This window comes from Acipenser ruthenus, chromosome 9, assembly GCF_902713425.1.
Source record: "Acipenser ruthenus chromosome 9, fAciRut3.2 maternal haplotype, whole genome shotgun sequence".
NCBI lineage: Eukaryota > Metazoa > Chordata > Actinopteri > Acipenseriformes > Acipenseridae > Acipenser > Acipenser ruthenus.
Window position 1 is genome coordinate 26,129,889 of NC_081197.1, and position 26,491 is coordinate 26,156,379.

The window sequence follows — 26,491 nt, forward strand, 5'->3', positions numbered from 1 at the left end:
AAACCCTATGGATCTGCTGCCACAGGTCCAGGGCCCACCTGGATTATTGGCGATCATGCACCTGGGTGATTTCCACCATCAGGGCCGGTTACTCTCTGCAGTTTTGATTAGGGATGTGCACGACAAATATTTTGACTATCGATAATTCCACAGCTGTTGAGGTCGACTAATCGAATAGTCGCCCCCCCCCCCCCCCCCCCCCCCCGCCTCCCATTCAAAATGAGACGTACATTAAATGCGAAATAATGCAAAGTGACAATTATTGCAATTGCAATAAATTCTGAACTTTATTTTAAAATACTTAGCTAACACAACAACTTTAACAACTTTGTTAAATAAACATTAGGCTATGTAAAAAAAACACCTTCCTATTAGGAAACATACAGAAATGCCATACAGCAGCAATAACATAAGCATACCTGTCAACTCTCGTGTGAGATTCTCGTATTTTGCAAGCAAGTGTTATTTTTTTTACCGATATTGTCACAAGCTTTTCCGTTAATTACAATTTCAAATGAACTATAAAGGTTGTGACAATTAAAAAAAAAAAAAAAAGTAACGCTTGCTTATAAAATATGGGCGTCTCCTGTATAATTTTTATTCAATTATTAATTAAATTTTCATTCAATAATAGTTTAGCAATGTGAGCTGCGAGGCAAATGCCTTAACATTAGCATCCTTGTGGCAATAATGTTTTCCGGTCATAACAGCAAAATACAAAATGCATTAGACTATCTAGCTAGCTAATTTATACAATCCACTTAACTAAACGATTTACTTTTCCCACGTTTTCAAACCACACACAACATATAGACTACCGGTCTACTTTAAATCAAATCGGCAACATACCTGTGCGTTCGAGTTCCAGTGAGTAAAAAATAAATAGCCTGTATAGGCAATAGCTTGCTATGTATGTATGTAGCTAGCTTAATAATATTAATAAATAAATGAATGAACAAAAAGGCCTGAGTGGCATTAATGCACTAGCCTTCCATGGAAGCAAAAAAAAAATCCTAACAAAAACTTTAGGAATAGTTAGGCTAGCAATGTCCATAATTATTATCATGTTCATTTATTCTTGTTTAAAAAAATCAGCATGTCCATCAGGTCCGGCAATACTGCAGCAGACGGTGCTCAGGCAGAGTTTGTTGTTTTTGTTTCAACTTTAGAGCCTGAGTAGCTATTGCACTGTGATAAAAATGTGACACAAAACGGCTGGCCGCACCGACTACATTGTGTATGGCACCAAGTTTAAAGCCATCGTTGAAGGCGAGCTGCAGAGTGTGTGCAAAGCACAAATTCGAGTCCCATTCAACAAACTCCGAAGATGATGTTGCTGGCATTGTCGTGAACACAGGCAGTGATTTCCCCCCTTAAACCCGAATGGTCTACAGCGGTGTTTAACACATTTGCGAGATTCTCTGCTGTATGCCTCTCTGGCGTGGCGCGAGTCTGTAGAACTACGTTTTTCATTTCCCAATCCTCAATGAAATGACAGGTTATTATGACGTACGACTCGGTATTCGGTGCAGTCCACGCATCTGTAGTAATCACCACCTTCTCAGCCTTTGACAAGTTTCTGCGGACAGACGCTGCTGAATCGGCATGCATTTTTTCCGAGTCGAGTGGTAATTGTTTTAGTGCAGGGTTATTCGTGCATGGACTGTGTATTCAGGTTCCACAAATTTCATCAACTCCCGAAATCCCTCACCTTCAACAAAACTTATGGGAAGCATGTCCTTTGCCACCATATTAGCAATAAGGGCTGATGTTTTTTCAGCACGTACGTTGTCACACTGACGAGGCCTCACCGCAAAGGATGCAATGGCGGTTTGTTGCAGTCCTCTTTCCTTTTCTGTCGTTGCTAGCGTCACAGAAGGGTGTTTGGCTTTTAGGTGGGTTAACATACCAGTTGTAGATTTGTGGTAGTTTAATTGCACTGCACATATTTTATACTTAACAGTGTTTTCATTTACTTTGTCAAAGTATTTCCATGCAGAACTTTTCTGTGAGGAAGCCATCGTTAGCCGAGGTACGTTCTAGTTTAGCCAATCACAGACAAGAAATAACAAATCCCACCCTCCAGTCAATCTTCATTACCGCTACATAGAGAGCCAATCAGCAGTACAGGCTTTAAAATAAAATCAATATATACATTTTTTTTTTTTTTTAACTTTTGAATGTTGGATTCACTTGTCGATAGGTGCCATCGTTATCGAATAGTCGAATGTTCGACTATTCGGTCTCACCCCTAGTTTCGATTCAGCCCCCCTTCCTTTCAGGTCATGATCGTAACAATGTTCATGAACCCTCAAGACAGTGTCTGTGGTGGGGAACACCAGCCCCTTTGTGGATTTTGTTTATTTCATCTGGCTTATTATTTAAAATGTATGTATTTGGGCACAGGTGTTTAAAGTCGGCAGGGAAGGGTTAATTACCTTCCCTGCCCAAGCATTTCATGTGTCAACTGTGCCCAGACTCGATTGAATGATTAACAAGCAATCGAGTCCCGGCATAGCTGCATAAAAAGAGTCAGCTTTCGCTCACTTGGGGTTGGGTTTGTTCAGAGGTGGAATGTAGAAAGTGAGAACTGGAAAATACAGAAAAAAACAAATGCTACCGATCCGATCACTGTACCGCATGGTATTTGTTTTGATTATTTAGTGTTTGTTTATTTTGGCCACTGTGCCGTTTTGTTATTTAAAAGTATTTTGTTTAATTTTTTTTTTTTAAATTAAGAAACAAGCGGATTTGTGTCTCGCTTCCTAGTACTTGCCTGTGTTGATCCATGCATTTCCTGGTCTGACGTCACCCACAAGCCATCCGGGTCACAGTGTCTCAGGAGGTGTCAGTCCTATTTGAAAGATACGATTTAAACAAATACAGGACACTACCTGACAATCCTACAAGATTCTCAAGACGTTCAAGCAAAGTTGGATGATCAGTAGTGTCAAACGCTGCACTTAAATCTAGAAGAATAAGGACAGAGGACGAGCCCATGTCTGACAATAATAGCACATCATTTACCACTCTGATAAGAGCAGTTTCAGTACTATGACCCGGGTGGAAACCTGACTGAAATTTCTCATGTTTATTTTGTGCTGCAAGGAATGTATTAAGTTGGATTGCTGCTACTCTGTCTGAAACTTTGGATAGAAGGGGAGATTAGAAATAGGCCTAGAATTGTGAATAACTTTTGGATCTAGAGTAGGCTTTTTAAGCAATGGTTGTACCACAGTGACCTTAAACGGTTTTGGAACAATACCAGATGAAAGGGAACTTTAATAATACTTAAAACAGTAGTATCGATCCTAGAGTATACTTCTTTAAACAGGTTTGTGGGAATAGTGTCTGAAGCACACATTGTGGATTTTGTCTGAATAACTAAGGGGTAGGCGAACATACCGCACTTTGCATTTTTGTTGTGATACTTAGCAAAGTAAACATTCTGACTTATGTACTAAGAGAAAATATGGTAATGAAGAGAGCCGCAATATACTAATTTAAATATTTGTTGCATCTTCTTAGCGAGATCTCTAGCATTATACACTGCGAGAGTCGTGTGACATTGTTCAAATAAATAGCGGGAGTTGAGTTGTGGTTTACTGCAGCAGAGGGTGCCCAAAGGATAATGTCTAAAGGTGCAAGAATCAAAATAACATTTGTTTTTGTTAAATGTAAACGTCATCTGTACAGTGCATTCTGTTCCATCTTCATTTTAGCTATTTTAATACTGTTATATACATATATATAAAATGATAGGCAGATTAATCCGATCAGATTCTATAGGTGGGCCCCCACCTTCACCACCAAAAAGCTTTTCATAATCATACAGTAGCTCCTCGCTAAACTGGACATGTTTGTCCTGCATAAGGAGGTGTCGAGTTTAAAAACAGTACAATAAAATTACACACACAAACATTTATAGTGCTCAATGCATTTTAAATGTAAATCATTGCACTGAAATAACACTAATGTGTTTTGGGTAGGCCTGTACAGTATACAGTGTTCCGCATTTCCGGTTTATTCCAAATATTACTGAAAAATTACACGATTTTGACTGGATGTTGGTTTTTACTGATTTATACCCGATTTTTGTCTATTCAATATTTTCCTGGTATTATTTCCTAGGAAATACGCAATAATTTGATTAAAATGCTGTTTTATTTTGACTCTGACATTGTAATAAGCAGCCCTACACTGTATCCTAGGATACAGCAGATGTTTAGACGTCAGAGTTTCAAATAACTGTTCTCTGTCACTTCACAAACACACTATCACCTGATTATGTTGGCCACAATTCCGAACTGAAAGTATGTCCTCCTCAAGCATAACCCATGGGATATATATATATATATATATATATATATATATATATATATATATATATACATATATATACAGACGTGCTCAAATTTGTTGGTACCCTTACAGCTCATTGAAATAATGCTTTATTCCTCCTGAAAAGTGATGAAATTAAAAGCTATTTTATCATGTATACTTGCATGCCTTTGGTACGTCATAGAATAAAGCAAAGAAGCTGTGAAAAGAGATGAATTATTGCTTATTCTACAAAGATATTCTAAAATGGCCTGGACACATTTGTTGGTACCCCTTAGAAAAGATAATAAATAATTGGATTATAGTGATATTTCAAACTAATTAGTTTCTTTAATTAGTATCACACATGTCTCCAATCTTGTAATCAGTCATTCAGCCTATTTAAATGGAGAAAAGTAGTCACTGTGCTGTTTGGTATCATTGTGTGCACCACACTGAACATGGACCAGAGAAAGCAAAGGAGAGAAAGAAAATAATAGACAAGCATGGTAAAGGTAAAGGCTACAAGACCATCTCCAAGCAGCTTGATGTTCCTGTGACAACAGTTGCAAATATTATTAAGAAGTTTAAGGTCCATGGAACTGTAGCCAACCTCCCTGGGCACGGCCAAAAGAGGAAAATCGACCCCAGATTGAACAGAAGGATTGAATGGTAGAAAAAGAACCAAGGATAACTGCCAAAGAGATACAAGCTGAACTCCATCTGTCGCTTTTTGAGCGAAAGTGGGCTCCATGGAAGAAGACCCAGGAGGACTCCACTTTTGAAAGAAAAACATAAAAAAGCCAGACTGGAATTTGCTAAAATGCATATTGGCAAGCCACAATCCTTCTGGGAGAATGTCCTTTGGACAGATGAGTCAAAACTGGAGCTTTTTGGCAAGTCACATCAGCTCTATGTTCACAGACGAAAAAATGAAGCTTTCAAAGAAAAGAACACCATACCTACAGTGAAACATGGAGGAGGCTCGGTTATGTTTTGGGGCTGCTTTGCTGCGCCTGGCACAGGGTGCCTTGAATCTGTGCAGGGCACAATGAAATCTCAAGACTATCAAGGCATTCTGGAGCGAAACGTACTTCCCAGTGTCAGAAAGCTCTGTCTCAGTCACAGGTCATGGGTCCTCCAACAGGATAATGACCCAAAATACACAGCTAAAAGCACCCAAGAATGGATAAGAACAAAACATTCTGAAGTGGCCTTCTATGAGTCCTGATCTGAATCCTTTCGAACATCTATGAAAGAGCTGAAACGTGCAGTCTGGAGAAGGCACCCATCAAACCTGAGACAGCTGGAGCAGTTTGCTCAGGAAGAGTGGGCCAAACTACCTGTTAACAGGTGCAGAAGTCTCATTAAGAGCTACAGAAAATGTTTGATTGCAGTGGTTGTGCAGCAAATTATTAGGTTAGCGGTCCCATCATTTTTGTCCATGCCATTTTCATTTGTTTTATTATTTACAATATTATGTTGAATAAAAAATCAAAAGCAAAGTCTGATTTCTATTAAATATGGAATAAACAATGGTGGATGCCAATTACTTTTGTCAGTTTCAAGTTATTAAAGAGAAAATTGTGCATTCTTCATTTTTTGTGGAGGGGTACCAACAAATTTGAGCACGTCTATATAAGAAAGAACATAAGAACATAAGAAAGTTTACAAACGAGAGGAGGCCATTCAGCCCATCTTGCTCGTTTGGTGGTTTAGTAGCTTATTGATCCCAGAATCTCATCAAGCAGCTTCTTGAAGGATCCCAGGGTGTCAGCTTCAACAACATTACTGGAGAGTTGGTTCCAGACCCTCACAATTTTCTGTGTAAAAAAGTGCCTCCTATTTTCTGTTCTGAATGCCCCTTTATCTAATCTCCATTTGTGACCCCTGGTCCTTGTTTCTTTTTTCAGGTCAAAGAAGTCCCCCGGGTTGACATTGTCTATACCTTTTAGGATTTTGAATGTTTGAATCAGATCTCCTCGTAGTCTTCTTTGTTCAAGACTGAATAGATTCAATTCTTTTAGCCTGTCTGCATACGACATGCCTTTTAAACCTGGGATAATTCTGGTTGCTCTCTTTGCACTCTTTCTAGAGCAGCAATATCCTTTTTGTAACGAGGTGACCAGAACTGAACACAGTATTCTAGGTGAGGTCTTACTAATGCATTGTAGAGTTTTAACATTACTTCCCTTGATTTAAATCCAACACTTCTCACAATGTATCCGAGCATCTTGTTGGGCTTTTTTATAGCTTCCCCACATTGTCTAGATGAAGACATTTCTGAGTCAACATAAACTCCTAGGTCTTTTTCATAGTTCCCTTCTTCAATTTCTACCTCCCATATGATATTTAAAATGCACATTTTTATTGCCTGCATGCAATACTTTACAATGTTCTCTATTAAATTTCATTTGCCATGTGTCTGCCCAATTCTGAATGCTGTCTAGATCATTTTGAATGACCTTTGCTGCTTCAACAGTGTTTGCCACTCCTCCTATTTTTGTCGTCGTCTCCAAATTTAACGAGTTTGCTTACTACACCAGAATCTAAATCATTAATGTAGATTAGGAATAGCAGAGGACCTAATACCCTGTGGTACACCACCGGTTACCTCGCTCCATTTTGAGGTTTCTCCTCTAATCAGTACTTTCTGTTTTCTACATGTTAACCACTCCCTGATCCATGTGCATGCATTTCCTTGAATCCCTACTGCGTCAGTTTGAGAATTAATCTTTTATGCGGGACTTTCAGAAGCTTTCTGGAAATCTAAATAAACCATGTCGTATGCTTTGCAGTTATCCATTTTCAATGTTGCATCCTCAAAAAAGTCAAGCAGGTTAGTTAGACACGAACTCCCTTTCCTAAAACCATGCTGACTGTCTCCCAGGATATTGTTACCATATAGGTAATTTTCCATTTTGGATCTTATTATAGTTTACATATAATAGAAGTCAGGCTTATTGGTCTGTAGTTACACTGTTCGGTTTTGTCTCCCTTTTTGTGGATCGGTATTACGTTTGCTATTTTCCAGTCTGTCGGTACAACTCCTGTGTCAAGAGACTGTTGCATGATCTTGGTTAGCGGTTTGTAAATAACTTATTTCATTTTTTTTAGTACTATTCGGAGGATCTCATCTGGCCCAGGGGATTTGTTTATTTTAAGAGCTCCTAGTCCCTTTAACACTTCTGCCTCTGTTATGCTAAAGTTATTTAAAATTGGATAGGAACAGGTCGACATGTCGGGCATGTTGTCCGTGTCCTCCTTTTTAAAAACCTGTGAAAATTAATCATTTAATATATTTGCTATTTTTTTTTCTTCATCTATGATTTTGCCATTTGTGTCTCTTAGACATTTAAACTCCTCTTTGAATGTTCTCTTGCTGTTATAATATTGGAAAAATATTTTGGAATTGGTTTTAGCCCCCTTAGCAATATTGATTTCTATCTCTCTCTTGGCCTTTCTAACTTCCTTTTTGACTTGCGTTTGCAGTTCCATGTACTCTTTCTGTGTACTTTGTTTTTGTCCCTTTTAAACGCTCTGTAAAGTGCCTTTTTTCGCTGAATATTTTTTTTAATTGATCTATCAAACCATTTTGGCCATTTTGTTTTAGATTTAGATTTGTCTACTTTTGGGATGTAATTGTTTTGTGCCTCTAGTACTACATTTTTAAAAAACAGCCATCCTTTTTCTGTGGATGTTTTCTCTATTTTACTCCAATCTACTTCTGTTAAGTCTCTGTTTCATACCTTCATAGTTTGCTTTTCTAAAATTGTAAACCTTAGCTTTAGTCATTACTTTTGGGGTTTTAAAAAATATTTCAAATGAGACCATGTTGTGGTCTGAGTTTGCCTCTCTGACCTCTGTTTTAGTTATTCTGTCTCCGTTATTTGAAAAGATTAAATCAAGGCATGCCTCCCCTCTAGTCGGTGCCTTGACAAATTGCGTTAGGAAGATGTCATTTGTCAGTTCCACCATTTCAATTTCGTCTGTTGTGCCCCCCATCGGGTTTTCCCATTTTATATGGGGGAAGTTGAAATCCCCCATTAGTATGACTTCTCCTTTTCTACACGCATTTCGAATGTCATTGTATGACAGATTATTTTGCTCAGCGTCTGAATTTGGTGGTCTATAGCATGCTCCTATTACACTATGTAACACAATTTTTGTTCCTGGGTAGTAAGTGTTATTTCCTAATTGCTTATGCCTCAAAAGTATAGAAAATGACTATTATTTCCCACAAACTTTGCTTTTGTGACCAGAACAGTGATATTTTGAAATTTACCTATTTCCAATGAGAAAACGGGCGAATTTGTGTCTTTTCGTTCACATAAAGTCAGAAAAAAACAACATATGAATCCAAATTAACATGTATTTATACTAAAGTAATACTAAAATGACTACAAAAGATTTAGAAGTGAGTAGTTTTTCGAAATTTAAGATTATACTGTAAATCACTTTCACGAATCAGCCCCCAAATGTAGTCTCCCATCATGTTCTCGTTATACTATCCTTGGTAGCGGCGTTCAAAGTCCAGTATATCCTGGTGGAAGCGCTCGCCTTGCTCCTCCGAAGCCCCGAACCACTGAGACAAAGCTGTTCCAAGCCGCTTTCTCCTTACTAGTGAGCTTCTTGGGGAATTCATTGCACTCCAGGATCTTCTTTATCTGAGGTCCGACGAAGACACCGGCTTTGACCTTTGCCTCAGACAGCTTAGGGAAGAAGTCTTGAAGGTACTTGAAGGTTGCCGACTCCTTATCTAGAGCTCTGACAAATTGTTTCATAAGGCCCAATTTGATGTGCAGTGATGGCATCAGCACCTTCCGGGGGTCCACCAGTGGCTCCCACTTGACGTTGTTCCTCCCCACAGAGAACTCGGTCCGCTGTGGCCAGTCCCGCCTGTGGTAGTGCGCCTTGGTGTCCCTGCTGTCCCAAAGGCAAAGATAGCAGGGAAACTTGGTAAAACCGCCTTGGAGACCCATCAGGAATGCCACCATTTTGAAGTCTCCTATGACCTTGATGCCATCTCAGAAAAATGCAGATATGTATCCACTTAGGCAGCTGGAACTAAACTGAACTGGTGTGCTTAAGGCTCCTGTATTTATACTACTATTTATATTATTGGAAAGTTCTAGAAAGTTCTAGAAGTTACTCCAAGTTTTACTCAGCACTGAATCTATCTGGAATGTTCTGGAAAATAGGTCAATTTCAAAATATCACTGTCCAGGTCACAAAAGCAAATTTGTGGGGAATAATAGCCATTTTCTATACTTTTGAGGCATAAGCAATTAGGAAATAACACTTACTACCCAGGAACCAAAAAAATAAAAAAAAAATTGTTATACGGTGTTATTATGCCCTTTGAATTTGTGTCCATTATTCTGACCCATATTGATTCTGCATTGTTTTCTTTGTCCTGATTTAACACCTGGGCTTGAAGACTATTTCTTATGTATAGCACTACCCCTCCGCCTCTTCTGTCCTGCCTGTCATTCCTATATAGTGTGTACCCACTAATATTATATTCGTCTCCATCACTCTCGGACAACCAAGTTTCTGTAGTAGCGATCTTGGTCAAAGCAGGCAGGTGCACCACACTGGGCAAGGCAATCCACACACGAACCCGGGACCTCTCGCACTAAAGCATAGCACCTATACCACTGTAGAAAAGAGCCGGCTTCTTTGCAAGGAGCGTATATCGGGCTTATGTCTTTGTGTGTGAGTACGTCACCTACCAGCCCTGCTGCTGCCTTCCCCCGTGCACGCCACACCCTCCCCTGCCAGCCTCAAGTCGTCCCGAACTTGCTCACCAGGCTACAGTCTGATGAGTGCATGCTGGGGTACCTGCATCCCACTATGACACCAGTAGCGATCTCGGTCAATGCAGGCAGGCGCACCACACAGGGTGAGCCAATCCACACACAGGCGGAGGGCGGGTGCGAACCAGGGACCTCTAGCACAAAAGCATAGCGCTGATACCGCTGTACAAAAGAGCCAGCTCCTTGCAAGGAGCGTATATATCGGGCTTATGCCTTCGTGTGTGCCCACCGCTGCCCCCATGCACGCCACACTATATATATATACAGTGCCGTGAAAAAGTATTTGCCCCCTGTCCTGATTTTTCAGCATTTTTGCATATTTTTGACACTGAATGTTATCAGATCTTCAACCAAAACCTAATATTAGATGAAAGGGACCCTGAGTGAACAAATAACACAAAATTTGATACATATTTCATTTATTTATTAAAGAAAGTTATGCAACACCCAATGCCCCCGTTTGAAAAGAGTAATCGCCTCCTTAGACTCACTTTAGCAGCAATAACTGCATTAGTCTCTCACAGCGCCGTGGAGGAATTTTGGCCCACTCCTCCATGCACAACTGCTTCAACTCGGTGACATTTGTGGGTTTTCGAGCATGAACTACTCGTTTCAGGTCCTGCCACAACATCTCAACGGGGTTTAGGTCTGGACTTTGACTAGGCCATTCCAGAAATTTAAATTTCTTGTTCTTCATCCATTCTGATGTAGACTTTCTTGTGTGATTATTGTCTTGCTGCATGACCCAGCTGCGCTTCAGCTTCAGCTCACGGACGGATGAGCTGACATTCTCCTGTAGAATTCTCTGACACAGAGCAGAATTCATGGTTCCTTCAATGATGGCAAGGTGTCCAGGTCCTGATGCAGCAAAGCATCCCCAAACCATGACACTACCACCACCATGCTTGACCGTTGGTATGAGGTTCTTACTGTGGAATGCAGTGTTTGGTTTTCGCCAGACATAACGGGGGCCATGTCGGCCAAAAAGTTCCACTTTTGTCTCATCTGTCCATAGAACATTGTTCCAGGACTCTTGAGGATCATCCAGGTGCTTTTTGGCAAACTTGAGACGAGCATTCATGTTCTTCTTAGTGAGCAATGGTTTCCGCCTTGCTACTCTGCCATGAATCACATTTTTGCCCAGTGTCTTTCTGATGGTTGAGTCATGAACACTGACCTTAGCCGAAGCGAGAGAGGCCTGCAGATCCCTGGATGTTGTTCTAGGGTTCTTTGTGACTTCCTGGACGATTTTATGCCTTGCTCTTGGAGAGATTTTGGCAGGACAGCCACTCCTGGGAAGATTCACTACTGTCCCAAACTTTCTCCATTTGGACAATATGGCTCTGACTGTGGTTCGGTGGAGCCCCAGAGCCTTAGAAATGGCTTTGTAACCCTTTCCAGACTGATAGGCATCAACAACTATTTTCCGGAGGTCTTCAGGAATTTCTTTTGTTTGTGGCATGATGTGCCTCTAGAACCTGTGTGCTGACAACTTCACTCTGATGTTAAGGGCCAAAGTTAGTCAGATTTATATTGGGCAGGGCTGGCCCAAATCAGGCCTGGTTGTTAACCAAAGTACTCAAACAGCTGATCCTAATTATCCCTTTAATTGGGTTGAGTTAACTAGGAGGGGGGCAATTACTTCTTCACACCTGAAGATTGCATGTTTGATTACCTTGCATACCAAACAAATGAAAAAAGCACCAAACTTTCATGTCATTTTTTTCTCTCAGACTCCCTCTATATACGACTATAACCCACAAAAAAATCTGACCAAATACAATGTGCAAAATGCAGAAAATCAGACAGGGGGCAAATACTTTTTCACGGCACTGTATATAATTCTGAAACTGTGGGTTGTGTGGATTACAATGGTACCGGACTCTAACCCCTCTTGAACTTTCCCCCTCTTGTAATGCATAGAGTATAGCATGCCCAATTTTCATTTTCAAAATTAAGGATTTTCACCTCACATTATAAGGCATATTCTAAGTTGAAAACTTCAAATTGGCAAGATAACTATCACATTTTGTGCACTTTACAAAAAGTTATTTTCAAAAACGAAAACATTTCATACTTTTTCAAAGCTGTTCTTGCTCTAAAGGACCAAATATTTATTGATCATACAAAAAAAAATCGAAAAATCATAAACTTCAGATTTACTCTCAATGTTGTGCTACAAAAGCTAGATACATGAACAACCATATATTTTCATAACCCATAAATTATACAATTCAGGGAAGGGTACCCCCCCCCCCCCCACCCAAAGTCTGTTACCCATAACCCCCTCTCAAATTAGGCAAAAATATTTAAAAATGAAAAGTGGTAACTGACAAAAGTTCACATTTAGTCTCACAATTGTGCCCCAAATGATGCATACATGTACTTCAAATATAGAGAGATATGTGTACTTTAGAGGCCTATGTCCAATACACAAGACTTGGGTTTGAGGGGAACTTCAGTCAACAGTAGCGGCTGTCTCTGCGTATGCTTTTCTTTGAGCAGATCTTGCATTATTCTCTGTGAGCCTCAAGATGCTTTCTACCTGCATATTTGGTGCCTTGTTATCCTGGAACACTAGTGCTCCAATGACTGGTCATGAACTCCAGGAATGGCATAACATGGTCTTGTGTGGATGCCTAGTAACACCACATAGGAATTATATAATGTCATCTGAGTCATGTGCAGCCCTAATTTCTTGAAGCAAGCCAGTTTTTGACCCATGTTAAAGAAGGAGTACATAAGGTCCCATACAATTTGTTAATTGATATTCAGGGTGGGAGGACAGCTGGAGATGGGTGTCATTCCCTGAGTACACCCTGAATCTCAGTGTGTACCCTGTGGTGGCACTTGTACAGTTTTATTCCATACCATGCCTGCTTTGATGGAATGTACTGCTTGAAGATTAAACAGCCTTTATAAAGCATGAGAGACTCATCCACCGAGAGTTGCTGAGTAGGGGAGTACTCTTCGGCACATTTCTTACTCAGGTTGTCTATAAGTGGCTGAAGTTTATTTATTTATTTATTGCATTTATATAGTGCTTTTTATACAGAAGTATCGCAAAGCACTGTACAGTACATAGCAAAAAAAAAGAACAAACTACAATACATTTGTATAGCATGTCACACATACAACTGCCACAATCAGACCATTTTAATAACAGTATACACATAATAATACAGTAGTAATTTTAAAGTTACATTAAGCCCCACTTTTGTGATCTCAGAGTGTGGTTTGGAAGATTTAAATTGGGGGAATTTTAATGTACAGTTGTACATTTATCTGACGGCTACAACAATTCTAAAATGTACTGGGATAGTGTTGGCAAATATATAACAATTATTTCACTAATAAAACATGAGATGAATGTATTATAATAAGTGATATAAGGAATTAAATGTAGAGTAGTAAATGTATTTGACAGAGCTACCAAAGTTCTGAAATTAACTGGGATAGTGTTGGCAAATATATAATCAATAATATTATAGCACAAGTATTTCACACACACAGAACAGCTAAAAAAGAACACTCAAAAATAGCTGTACAAAGTACAGAAATTAGTACAGATCTATTTGTTTTAATTGATTTATTGTCCTGTTTGAATGATTTGTCCCTTTTTGCTATTGATTTTATGATTTTTATAATCTTATTATGTTGTTTCCTGCTGCCTTCTCTTGTCTTGATATTGAGAAGCATAGCTCAAGGGTTCTATCCTGGTTAAATAAATTAATTAATTAGTTCTAAAAAGAACTGTTGAATAATCAATTCATTTTTCAATATACAGTGTGATTCCTTCAACGTTGTAGCAATCTCGATCCGCTCAGCTCACACCATGACACAGAGAGTGATGACTGGTTAGCTACAGTTTCCAGACAGTTAATTTAATTCCAGACAAAACAAAATGGAGAAATCTTATAGGCCAGTGTGACAGAGATTGAATGATTCTTGGTGTTAGATCTCCCTCTCGACCTGTGAGGGCACTGTGTAAAAGGAACAGAGGACCCTTAACTAAATGGCACAACAATGTATTTCTTAGGTAGGTGGAAGTCGGTCATTTAGGAAGGGGATGGAGCTACGGCCTGCAGCAATCAATAGCGATCCATTAGTTCTGAAAATCTAGCTCCTTGGGTCTACTAAATGTTGTAGCCGTCACAAGATCAAAGCACTATTTGAAATATAATACAGACGTTAGTTTGCTGACTTGACTTTTTTTTTTTTTTTTAAATATAGTCGTTGCCAATTAGTTTTTATTATTTTCTCCCCAATTTGAAATGCCCAATTATTTTAGGCTCAGCTCACCGCTACCACCCCTGCGCTGACTCGGGAGGGGCGAAGATGAACACACGCTGTCCTCCAAAGAGTGTGCCGTCAGCCACCCGCTGCTTTACACTCTGCAGACTCACTGTGCAGCCGCCTCAGAGCTACAGCGTCGGAGGACAACGCAGCTCTGGGCAGCTTACAGGCAAGCCCGCAGGCACCCGGCCAGACTACAGGGGTCGCTGGTGCGCGGTGAGCCGAGAACACCCTGGCCGACCTAACCCTCCCTCCCCCCAGACGACGCTCGGCCAATTGAGCGCCGCCCCCTGGGAGCTCCCGTCCACGGTCGGCTGTGGAATAGCCTGGACTTGAACCGGCTACGTCCAGGCTATAGAGCGCATCCTGCACTCTAGCGAGTGCTTTTACTGGATGCACCACTCGGGAGCCCGCACTGACTTGACTTTCTGTATTCCAGACTAAAAGACATGGATAAATCCTATAGGCTAATTTAGACGTCAGTCAACCATTGTTTAAATGATGTGACCGATGCATCATTCACATATTTAGAGAGAGTAAACCCTCCCGTACACGGCGTAACATTTTTGAAGCGATTGGATATTCACAGCCTGTAAGACGAGTGCGATATATGGGAGGACATACAATATACATTCCCCTAGCACTTTAAGAGTGTATTTTTAGGACGTACACTCCTAGCACTGAAGGGGTTAAGACACACTGATGTGTCTGACATTTGTTCATTTATAATGCCCCGACATTACTAAAGCAGCTACAATGTAGTATAACGACTCCCTCTGAAATATTATATTTTCACATATCCGATGGACCCCTGGAACCAATTAAATTGGATATGATGGGTGCTACTGTAATATAGCGGGGCAACTATGGCAAACCTGGTCATTTGGAGTGTCTCGCACTGTTTCCTTCCTGCAATTCACCACTGTGTGTCTTAACATGACATCAACTGGAGCAACCCCCAATATCTGCTCTTGACAATCCCACAACACTGTACACAACTGGAGCAACCCCCAATATCTGCTCTTGACAATGTCACAACACTGTACACAACTGGAGCAACCCCCAATATCTGCTCTTGACAATCTCACAACACTGTACACAACTGGAGCAACCCCCAATATCTGCTCTTGACAATGTCACAACACTGTACACAACTGGAGCAACCCCCAATATCTGCTCTTGACAATCTCACAACACTGTACACAACTGGAGCAACCCCCAATATCTGCTCTTGACAATCTCACAACACTGTACACAACTGGAGCCAGGTCAAGAAGTTGCTCCTTGTTGCATTAAGGTGAATTTAGTATTACCTAGTGTTGCACTGAAGTGAAAAAAACATGCAGTCAAAGAGAGAAACACATACATTTAATTCTCACATTTTAGGGCCACCGTATATTGTACATTTAGTATGAATATTTCATGTTCTCTATTTTTCTTTTTTTTTTCTAGGTTACTCACCGGGAAGAAAATCAGTATAGAGAAAGAAGCACTTGAGGTATGTGAAACAATAGAAATGCTGCTAGACTCATGTCGGGCTAGCAGTTAGGATAGCTGTGTGTGAGTGAAGCTCTAGAAACCCAGACATATCAAATGAAAATGTGTATCTAAAACATATTAGAAAGCGATTCAGTAGCATCAGTCAATCGGCTTCCAGTTCTGGCAGGCTTCTATCAGACGGTGGATGTCTGCTGCGACATCACAGCATTAGCTGTGAATCAAATTCAAAACCAGTCCACGCAAATATCAGCTTTTTCATTTTGACTTGCCATACTGAAATCTTAATTCATTTCTATTGGACATCACATTATAAACAAAGGTACAATTGGTCCAAATGTATTTTATTATCCACTGAATCATCCAATCAGTGCTGTGCCTCAAAACCAGCCAATCAATACTGTGCAACTACGGAAGCAACCTGTCCTGTACCTAGCACTGCTGCATCAGCCAATCCAGCTCGACTGAAGCTCAGTTATCTTTCAACAACAACAAACCGAGACATGGACAGTTCAGTAATATTGCTCCATTCAGTTGTCTGGCAGTGTCCAGATAAACTATAAGCAATTCTTACAAATAAAAAGTTCTTTGATTTATCTCTCAATATATGTGGCATCCTTGTTTTGTTTAAATAAAAATTTCCCTGACTGTTTTTCTCAGCAGAAGTTCCCAACAAATCATTCCAAGTTCAAGGTAAATCCTAGGTTTTAAAATGTTTATTTTAACCCTTTGCGGTCCTATGTCGGACCTGGTTAGATACGTCGATTTTTTTCTACTTCTCTTCCTTTTGGAAAAACATTCACTTTTTTGCGTGTTTTCTGTGCCTTTGGCCTTCGGCCTTGTGCATCGCTGGAAACAGCCAGGTTTCCGTGATCTTTCTTTTCTATTCTTTTCATTAGGGAAGAAAAGTAAATACATTTATCTTTCAAGTACGAAATATTAACCATCACTAATGGGTTATTTCCCTTTAAGAACCCAAGAACTGAAAAGCATTATGCCAACAAACTCTCGCGAGAGTGCATGACGCAATGTGAGTTGCCCCGACAAAAGCACATTGCAGCCATTTGCAAATTCTCTTTTTCCTTTTTCACGAAGAGTGAAAGCATCTGAGCTAAGTATTTCTTATTACTTAGTAGTATTGCCTTGTTTAACTTGTTTTTGCAGCGTTCTGTCTCTAACAGTGTTTTTACTCACGGTCGCTACCGTTGTTTAAAATATTATATTATTGCCGAGTTTTTGATCTAGTCAGCCCGACCTGGCAGTGCGCCAGCGGGAGCCTGCGACTTGCGTTCGCCCTCCCCCGGGTCTAGTTCACTATTACGGCAGATAACTCTTATCTGGACAGGGCTCTGTTCCAAAAAAAAAAAAAAAAAAAATTATATATATTATTTTGTGTATTCAGTGTTGTTTACATTACTGTATACCCCTTCCCTTGTTTTTTCTTACAGAAAACGGGATTCAGTTCTGTGGGCTCACAGGACACTGTATTACGGCTGTAGTACAGAGGTTATTTTCAGGCTTGAGAATAACCTGTAATTGAGTGTAGTATTTGTGCTGCTCATTCCACTGTTACACAGTTTTCTTGACTGTACAGTTAGCTAGCGTGCATCTCTTCGTGAGATCTCCTGCTTTTTTGTAGGATTGCTGGCTGCTGTTGTGCATTAGCACAAGGTTAGCGTTTTCTCTTCTTGTACCTTGGTACCAGAGCTGACGCAACCTTTGAAGTATAGTACTGTTACACTTCACTTCGTCTTCTTCACTGTACGGTTAGCTGGCGTGCATCTGTGAGATCTCCTGCTTTTGTAGGATTGCTGGCTGCTGCTGTTGTGCATTGGCATAGGTTTGCGTTTTTTTCTTCTTTGTACCTCGGTACCAGAGTTGACGCAGCCTTTGACTTATTAATTCTCTATTGAGACACAGTACCGCGTCTCAGTACCGCGTTTTCATACGCTCGGTACGGACGCTACCGCGTTTGCATACGGTTCAGTACGGACGTTACCGCATTAGCATACGCTTCGGTACCGACGGTAGGTATTTGTATTTGGTACCCAGACTGGTTCATACCAGGTCTGTTGATACCAACGGTACCCAGAACTGACGTTCGGTACCAGGCTTTTATTGGTACCCAGACTAGTTTTACTAAGTCTGTTGGTACCAACTCCCTCAGTACCTAGAACAAACGCTCAGTACCAGGTTCGGTACCAAGCTAACTGTTGGGTGTACTTTACATTGGGTACCCACACTAGTTTACTAAGCCTGTTGGTACCTACACTACTATGTTTCACAGTTGTATTGACTGTGGCACCAAGCTGCCAGTGGCTGATGGCCACGAAAGATGTGTGCGCTGCTTAGGTCAGGAACACGCAGAGCGAGCTCTGGTAGACCCTGCCTTTTGTGTGCAGTGCGCTGTTTTCAGCAAGCGATCACAACGGTCCAGGCTTATGCGCCAGTCCAGTGATGTCTCCATTACCCCGGCGCAGTTACCTCCTGCAGAGGCAGCTGGTAGTAGTAGGGGGCGCTCTAGGGAGCGCAGTTCTGGAGAGCACTGCTCCATGGAGCGCCATTCCAGCCATTCCAGGGAGCTTAGCCAGAGGCCTAGCTCCACTGAGCACGGTGCCAGGGCACGGGGTTCCAAGGAGTCCAGGAAGCACAGGAGGAGGAGTCCCTCTTCCTCCTCATCCTCTTCCTCTCCTGCTTCTCCTTCCCCAAGGGGTAAGAAAAGGAGGCACAGGTCCCGATCATCGGACCACTGGCGGTATATGTGTGAGATGTTCCAGCAACAGCAGTCAACTCTGACCCAGTTGTTGCAGGTGCGGTCTCTGCCAGTGCAGGCACCTGCTGTGGTGCAAGCACCTGTTGTGATGCGAGCGCCTGTTGCTCCACCTTCACAAGCGTCTTCTCTCTCCCCCCCTGAGTTGAGTTGGTGGGGGGGGAAATGGAGGACGCTCTCTCTGTCCTCGCTTCAGAAGGAGCTGAGGAGCATGAGGTGTTCTTTTCAGAGGATCCAGCGTTGGACTCGCTGCCTCTGATTCCCTTGCCTAGGGAGCTCATACCCCTGATGCGTCGAGCCAATGATGCACTTAGGGTGCCATGGCCAAGTGCAACAGTTGAGAGGTGCTCTGTTTATGACGAGCGTAAGGAGCTACCCTTTGAGGCCCCGCCCATCCACCCGGATTTCTGGCAGGAACTGACCTCATCGTGGCAGCACCCGGCCACAGCCCCTGCGGTCCCTAGCTAAGGTACGACCTATAGGGTTCACGAGGGGGATAAAAGGGGTCTGGTCCAGTTTCCCCCTGTCGGGTCCACTATTCCAGCTTTGGCGTAACCAGCGAACCTTGCGCTGCTGTCCAAAGATGCGGCTTGCTCAAACAAGCAATGTCGGGTCACGGAGGTCCTTCTAAAGAAGGCTTACTCCGCTAATGCCTTTGTTGCACAGTTGGGCAACTACAATACCTGTTTGGTGGCTTACCAGAGCCACATTTGGGGCTCCGCTGCTGAGGGGGGACTGACCCTCGATCAGACAGAGGAGCTGCGGCTGATCTCCCGAATGTTGCTACGACTAGCACAGCTTCTGAGTCAAGCAACAGGGCGCAGTATGGCAGCATTGGTGGCTGCGCGCCGTCAGCTGTGGCTCTCTTAAACCAGGCTGACGGAGAATAACAAGGCTGCTCTGCTGGACGCGCCCATCACGCCAGGGCATACATTTGGCCCTGCAGTGGACGATTTGTTGCTTCGGTCCAAAGCGGCAAGGGAAGCGACAAAGGCATTTAGTGACCTTGCCCCTAAGCCGGCACCACCGCCTAAGAAGCAGTGGTATCAGAGGCCACCGCCTTGGCCACAGTGGCAGCCTCAGGGCGGTCCACGGGGCTCTCCAGCGGTCACTGATAGGTCAAGCCGGGGATGCGGTAGGCAAAGGTGGTTCCAGCGCAATGCGTCTGATAAGAGACCGCAGGCGCCTAAACCAAAGCAGCAGCCCTAGGAATTTGCTGCCACAGGCCCAGGGCCCCTTCTCCAAAGCCCATCTGGAGTACTGGGGCCAGTGCACCCGTGATTCGTGGGTGCTCACCACTATACGTCGGGGGTACTCCTCCTTATAATTCAGGGGGGTGGTCCATACGCTGGTCAGGGACCCCTGTGCCAACGACTCACTGGCTCAGGAGCTAAAGACCCTCCTGCAAAAGCAGGCTATTCGCATCTTACCACCCTCCGACATGGCCTGGGGGTTCTACTCCAAATACTTTCAGGTGTCCAAACGGGACGGCGGCCTCAGACCGATCCTCGATCTCAGACAGGTCAACCTGTATCTGAGCCGCAGGCGGTTCAAGATGTTGACCTTGCGACAGCTGTCGCAGTCCATCGGGCCGGGCGACTGGTTCATGACAGTGGACTTGCAGGACGCCTACTTCCACATTCCCATAAAACCAGGGCACCAGAAGTATCTTCGGTTCGCCTTTCAAGGGAAAGGCTACGAGTTCCGTGTACTGCCGTTCGGCCTATCCCTAGTGCCACGCGTTTTCACGAAATGCATGGACGCTATCCTGGCCACTCTGAGACTCAACGGTATCAGAGTTCTAAACTACCTGGACGACTGGCTCATTTGTGCGTAGTCACCAGGTCAGGCGCTGCAACACACGGAACTTGTCACCGATCACCTATCCAGACTAGGTCTGAAGGTGAATCATGCGAAAAGTCAGCTGACGCCAGCTCAAGTAGCGCGCTACTTGGGTTTGAGTCTGGACGCCCGATCCATGACAGTAGTGCTGTCGGATGACAGGGTGTCAAGCATATCAGCCTGCCTAGACCTATTCCAGTTAGGCAGAGCTTTACCAGTGGTGACATTCCAGAAACTTCTGGGCCTGATGGCAGCAGCTTCTCAATCCCTTCCCCTGGGCCTCCTGCATATGCGGCCCCTTCAGGCCTGGTTCAACAGGATGGTCCCTCACCCAATGATGAATCGCAACCGTTTGGTGACAGTGTCCAGATATTGTCTCCGAACTCTCTCTTGGTGGAAACAACCGGCCCACCTACGCCTAGGCGTCAGGCTGGGAGCGGTCACAAGAAGAGACGTCGTTACCACCGACGCCTCCAACCATGGTTGGGGTGGGGTGTGGAACGGTCGGGGTGCACAAGGGGTTTGGCGGCCTCCGTGGCTGGGCCGACACATAAATCTTCTAGAACTGCAAGCAGTGTTTCTCACTCTTCAGTTCTTTCTAGAGGAAATCAGGGGGAGACACGTGCTTGTCCGGACGGACAACACGACAGTGGTGGCTTACATCAACCACCAGGGTGGTACAAGATCACCCAGTCTCAACAAGGTGGTCAACAGGCTTCTGGTCTGGGCACACACCCATCTCCTCTCACTCCGAGCGGTACACCTACCTGGAGTGGTGAACATTGCCGCAGACCTCCTCTCGAGGCAGGTTCCGGGCGACGCAGAGACTCCATCCCGAGGTTGTCAGCCTCATATGGAAACGGTTTGGGAGAGCGGAGATCAACCTTTTTGCCTCCCAGGAGTCGACGCATTGCACCCTGTGGTTCTCCATAATGAGAGACGAAGGGTGTCTGGGGGTCGACGCATTGGCTCACCAATGGCCAGCGCACCCACTGTATGCGTTTCCGCCGATAGCTTTGCTACCTCTGTGTCTGGAGAAGATCAGACAGGACAGGGCCACGGTCCTACTAGTAGCACCTCACTGGCCCAGGAGAGCCTGGTTTGCCTCACTGATACAGCTCCTGTGCGGACAGCCTTGGCAGTTGCCCAGTCGCTGCGACCTGCTCAGCCAGGCACAGGGTGCTCTGTGGCATCACGACCCATTGAGCCTACAGCTCTGGGTTTGGCCCCTGAGCGGCTCCATTTGAGCCATCTGGGTTTGTCTAATAGGGCCATTGACACCCTACAGAACGCTAGGGCTGCCTCCACTCGTTCCCAGTATGGCTACAAGTGGGGCGTTTTTCAGACATGGTGTCTGTCGAAGAGAGAGGATCCCACAATGTGTCCAGTGGCAGTGATCTTGCAGTTTTTGCAAGACCTGCTGGACGATGGGAAGAGCCCTTCTACCCTAAAGGTCTACCTGGCAGCTATTTCAGCTTGCCATGTGAAGATAGACTCAGTCTTCCCAGGAGCACATTTCCTGGCGGGACAGTTTTTGAAGGGGGCTAGGAGACTCCGTCCTCCAAGGAAGGACGTTGTTCCTCACTGGCGGTTGAATGTCGTGCTGAATGCACTAACGAAACCTCCTTTTGAGCCCATGCATTCCGCAGAGCTAAAGCTTTTGTCTTTTAGACAGCTTTTTTGGTGGCAGTCACTTCTGCTAAGCGAGTAAGTGAGCTGCAGGCACTTTCCGTCGCAAAAGCCTGTTTATATTTTGCGAAAGGCCGGTCACGGGTGACACTCCGGACCAACCCTGCGTTTTTGCCGAAGACTATTTCGGCTTTCCATGTCAATCAGTCGGTGGAGTTGGAGGCTTTTCACCCTCCTCCTTTTCAGTCTGACAGAGACAGAATGCTCCACACGCTATGCCCTGTCAGAGCGCTGGCGTATTATGTGGAGAGGACAAGAAGTTGGCGCCAGTCGGAGCAACTCTTTGTTTGCTACGGTTCTCAATCCCAATGTCAGGCTCTGTCTAAACAGCACCTGTCTAGGTGGCTAACGGAGACCGTGAAGATTGCGTATCAACTTGCAAAGTTGTCCCCGCCTGAGAAGATCACTGGCCATTCCACTAGAGGGCAGGCCACTTCTTGGGCAATGTTCCAGGGTGCATCTGTCATGGACATATGCAATGCAGCAGTGTGGGCGACCCCCCCACACGTTCACGAGGTTCTACAGGATAAACATCGTGGATCCGCTGTGTCCTGGTTTTGGATCAAGAGTGTTGAGGGCTGCCTCGGTGGTCGTCCCCTCAACTACAGATTGATCGGTGAGTAACTTGTCACCTTGGACTGCTAGCGCGGTTAGCTCATAGAGTCTTGCGCCTGTCCTCACGACAGATTGGGTATACTTACCCATTAGTGATGGTTAATATTTCTATTTCAGAGAACCAGGGTTATGATAATAACGTTTTCTGCCATGCTCGTCCCTGAGAGCATAAGAGCACTGCAGACACAGGTACTGGCATCGTTTTCCTTTCAGATCCTGCAGCGGCCTTGTGCCCCGCTTGAAGCCTGCAGCTTCTGCTGCCCCTTCCAGGGATCAAGTAACTTAATGTGCTCTCCTACAGGCTGCTAATAACTCTGGCTGGGTTCAAATCCCGGTGGGGACACTCCTGCTGTACCCTTGAGCAAGGTACTTTACCTAGATTGCTCCAGTAAAAAAAACCCAACTGTATAAATGGGTAATTGTATGTAAAAATAATGTGATATCTTGTAAGTCGCCCTGGATAAGGGCGTCAGCTAAGAAATAAATAATAATAATAATAATAATAATTATATATATATATATATATATATATATATATATATATATATATATATATATATATATATAATATATATAAACAGAAGTTTATACCAGCGCTAAAAAATATATTTGTCTGCTCCTTTCCAAACTGGGGTGCCTTGTCCAGGGAATTAAACATAGAAAAAAAAATATCTATCTGTAGAAAACCACAGAAGGTGGGAAACAGCAACTCCCTTGGATTGGTCCAGATCTGCACTTGATTTGTAGATAAGTATTTTTATTTTCATATTGTAATATGAAAAAAAGTCTAAATACTTTTGATTATTTTATTTTTTTTATTCAAAGCTGTAGTGGTTAAATGGAACACTTATATGAGGAGAAGGTTAAATATCAGCAAAACTTGCTGATGTAAAAAAAAAAAAAAAATGTAGAAAATATAAATATGAAATTTACTAGTTGCATAAGTATTCAGCCCCTTAAGTCAGTACTTGGTAGAAGCACCTTTTGTAGCAATTACTGCTATGAGTCTTTTTGGATAGGTCTCTACTAGCTTTGCACAGTAGGATGGTGACTTTTTTGCCCATTCTTCACGGGAAAATTGCTCCAGTTCTGATAAGTTTCTTGGCTGACTCATAAGAACATAAGAAAGTTTACAAACGAGAGGAAGCCATTCGGCCCATCTTGCTCGTTTGGTTGTTAGCAGCTTATTGATCCCAGAATCTCATCAAGCAGCTTCATGAAGGATCCCAGGGTGTTAGCTTTAACAGGGAGTTGGTTCCAGACCCTCACAATTCTCTGTGTAAAAAAGTGCCTCATATTTTCTGTTCTGAATGCCCCTTTTTGTAATCTCCATTTGTGATCCCTGGTCCTTGTTTATTTTTTCAGGTCGAAAAAGTCCCCTGGGTCGACATTGTCAATACCTTTTATAATTTTGAATGCTTGAATCAGATCACCGCGTAGTCTTCTTTGTTCAAGACTGAATAGATTCAATTCTTTTAGCCTGTCTGTATACGACATGCCTTTTAAACCCAGGATAATTCTGGTTGCTCTTCTTTGCACTCTTTCTAGAGCAGCAATATCCTTTTTGTAACGAGGTGACCAGAACTGAACACAATATTCTAGGTGAGGTCTTACCATTGTAGAGTTTTAACATTACTTCCCTTGATTTAAATTCAACACTTCTCACAATATATCCGAGCATCTTGTTGGCCTTTTTTATAGCTTCCACACATTGTCTAGATGAAGACATTTCTGAGTCAACATAAACTCCTAGGTCTTTTTTCATAGATTCCTTCTTCAATTTCAGTATCTACCATATGATATTTAAAATGCACATTTTTATTGCCTGCGTGCAGTACTTTACACTTTTCTCTATTAAATGTCACTTACCATGTGTCTGCCCAGTTCTGAATGCTGTCTAGATCGTTTTGAATGACCTTTGCTGCTGCAACAGTGTTTGCCACTCCTCCTATTTTTGTGTCGTCTGCAAATTTAACGAGTTTGCTTACTATACCAGAATCTAAATCATTAATGTAGCTTAGGAATAGCAGAGGACCTAATACTGATCTCTGTGGTACACCACTGGTTACCTCACTCCATTTTGAGGTTTCTCCTCTAATCAATACTTTCTGTTTTCTACCTGTTAACCACTCCCTAATCCATGTGATTACATGATTAATTAAAGCTCCAGCCACAGTAGGGTGATCACGGGTGTTAGGGTAGAGTTTTGTGATGGTGAAAAGACGGTGCGGGCTAATGTGCAGTTTGTTGCTTTTTAGTGTTGTTTTGATGTGTTGTAAATGTAAATAAATGCACGGAAGCGCTTAACTGCAGCGTTTCTGGACTCTGAGTCTCCTTGCCAACGCACCCCGTCGCAAGTATTTACTCATGACTTCAAGGTAATGTTGCATTTTACCCTCAAAATACATTTTACTCTCTCAGTCCCAGATTTATAAAAGGATTGCACATGTTTTACGACCGTGAAATGACCGCTGAGGGTTCTGAATTCTTGGATGGGATTTATAAAACACACGCAATGGCATAAACACGCAATTAATATGTGATTGGTCTCTGTGCACTTTAGCCCTTGATGCATATGTAATTCTGTATATGCATATGTAATTCTGGGGCATTTCTGAACGAAACCGCTAAAATTGGGATTTTGCAAATGAGGTATGTTAAATATTCCGTCAAATTTATTAAAGCTGCCGGTAATTGCGGGCCTCGTATTTGCTTGATTATTTTAAGAACTCTGAAAAGCAGGTCTTAATTTGCCGCAGTCAGGCAATAGGCTATATAAAAGGCAAGGTGATGTGGGAGACTTGTCTGCAGCAAGAAGGAGATGTCGTTTTCAAGAACAAAGAAACATTTAATAACATTTTGCAAAGAGCTCATTTTTTAACCCTTCTGATCAAGTCAGTTTGTAAATTAGGGTTTATAATACCAGTACTGTACTCTTTTGCAGACTCCAATTTTCAATACATGTTTCATAGCTTACATGACAAAACAGAAATTCTGCAAATAGAGAATATAGAATCCATGCAAAAAAGTTTCTTAGAAGCACCTGAAAAGGTCTCCCCACAGTGGCAAAGCAAGGTCCTAACAAGAGCCTTTACTTCTAGAGTGTAGGCATTATTTTAGTAATGCCTACAGAATGTATTTTTTTGTAATATGGCATTCTGGTATTTAACAATACTGGTTCAGGCAGTATTGTTAAATTCGAGCTGGAAAGAAAATGTTTAAAAAAAAGGACAGAGGGACAGATGATGCAGTTTGTAGCTAGAGCAAGTACAGTTTTTCGACCATATATACCATACAGATATGCTTTAAAATCATACATAGATTAAGAAATACAGACAAACATAAGAAATAGGAGAATTGTAACTGCATAAGTCTTTAAGGAGATATAAGTTGTAGTTAAACTGAAGACTGTTAGTATGCAGCTGTATTGTTGCTGAACATATTGCTGTACAACAATGGAAGGATTATCCACCCGTTTGACTGCCATGGATTTAAGTAAATAAAACTTATTGTTTCTGAAGTTTGAAATGTCTATATGCCTGGAATGATTCTATACGAAATAAGAAGTTGAACTAATATGCGAAGCACAGTAACTGGATGATGCGTTGTAATGTATAAGCAACCTACTACAAACTCTGAAGTG

At 42.6% G+C, this 26,491-nt stretch overlaps 1 protein-coding gene across 1 annotated transcript in view; it reads left to right on the plus strand.

Moving 5' to 3' along the window:
* The window catches only part of pdxka (pyridoxal (pyridoxine, vitamin B6) kinase a), a 167,330-nt gene that overhangs the window by 86,740 nt on the left and 54,099 nt on the right, over nt 1-26,491 (plus strand). The window contains exon 7 of the mRNA XM_034009600.3: nt 15,888-15,933. Within this exon, the coding sequence (XP_033865491.1) occupies nt 15,888-15,933 (46 nt within the window). The remainder of the gene's footprint in view (nt 1-15,887; nt 15,934-26,491) is intronic.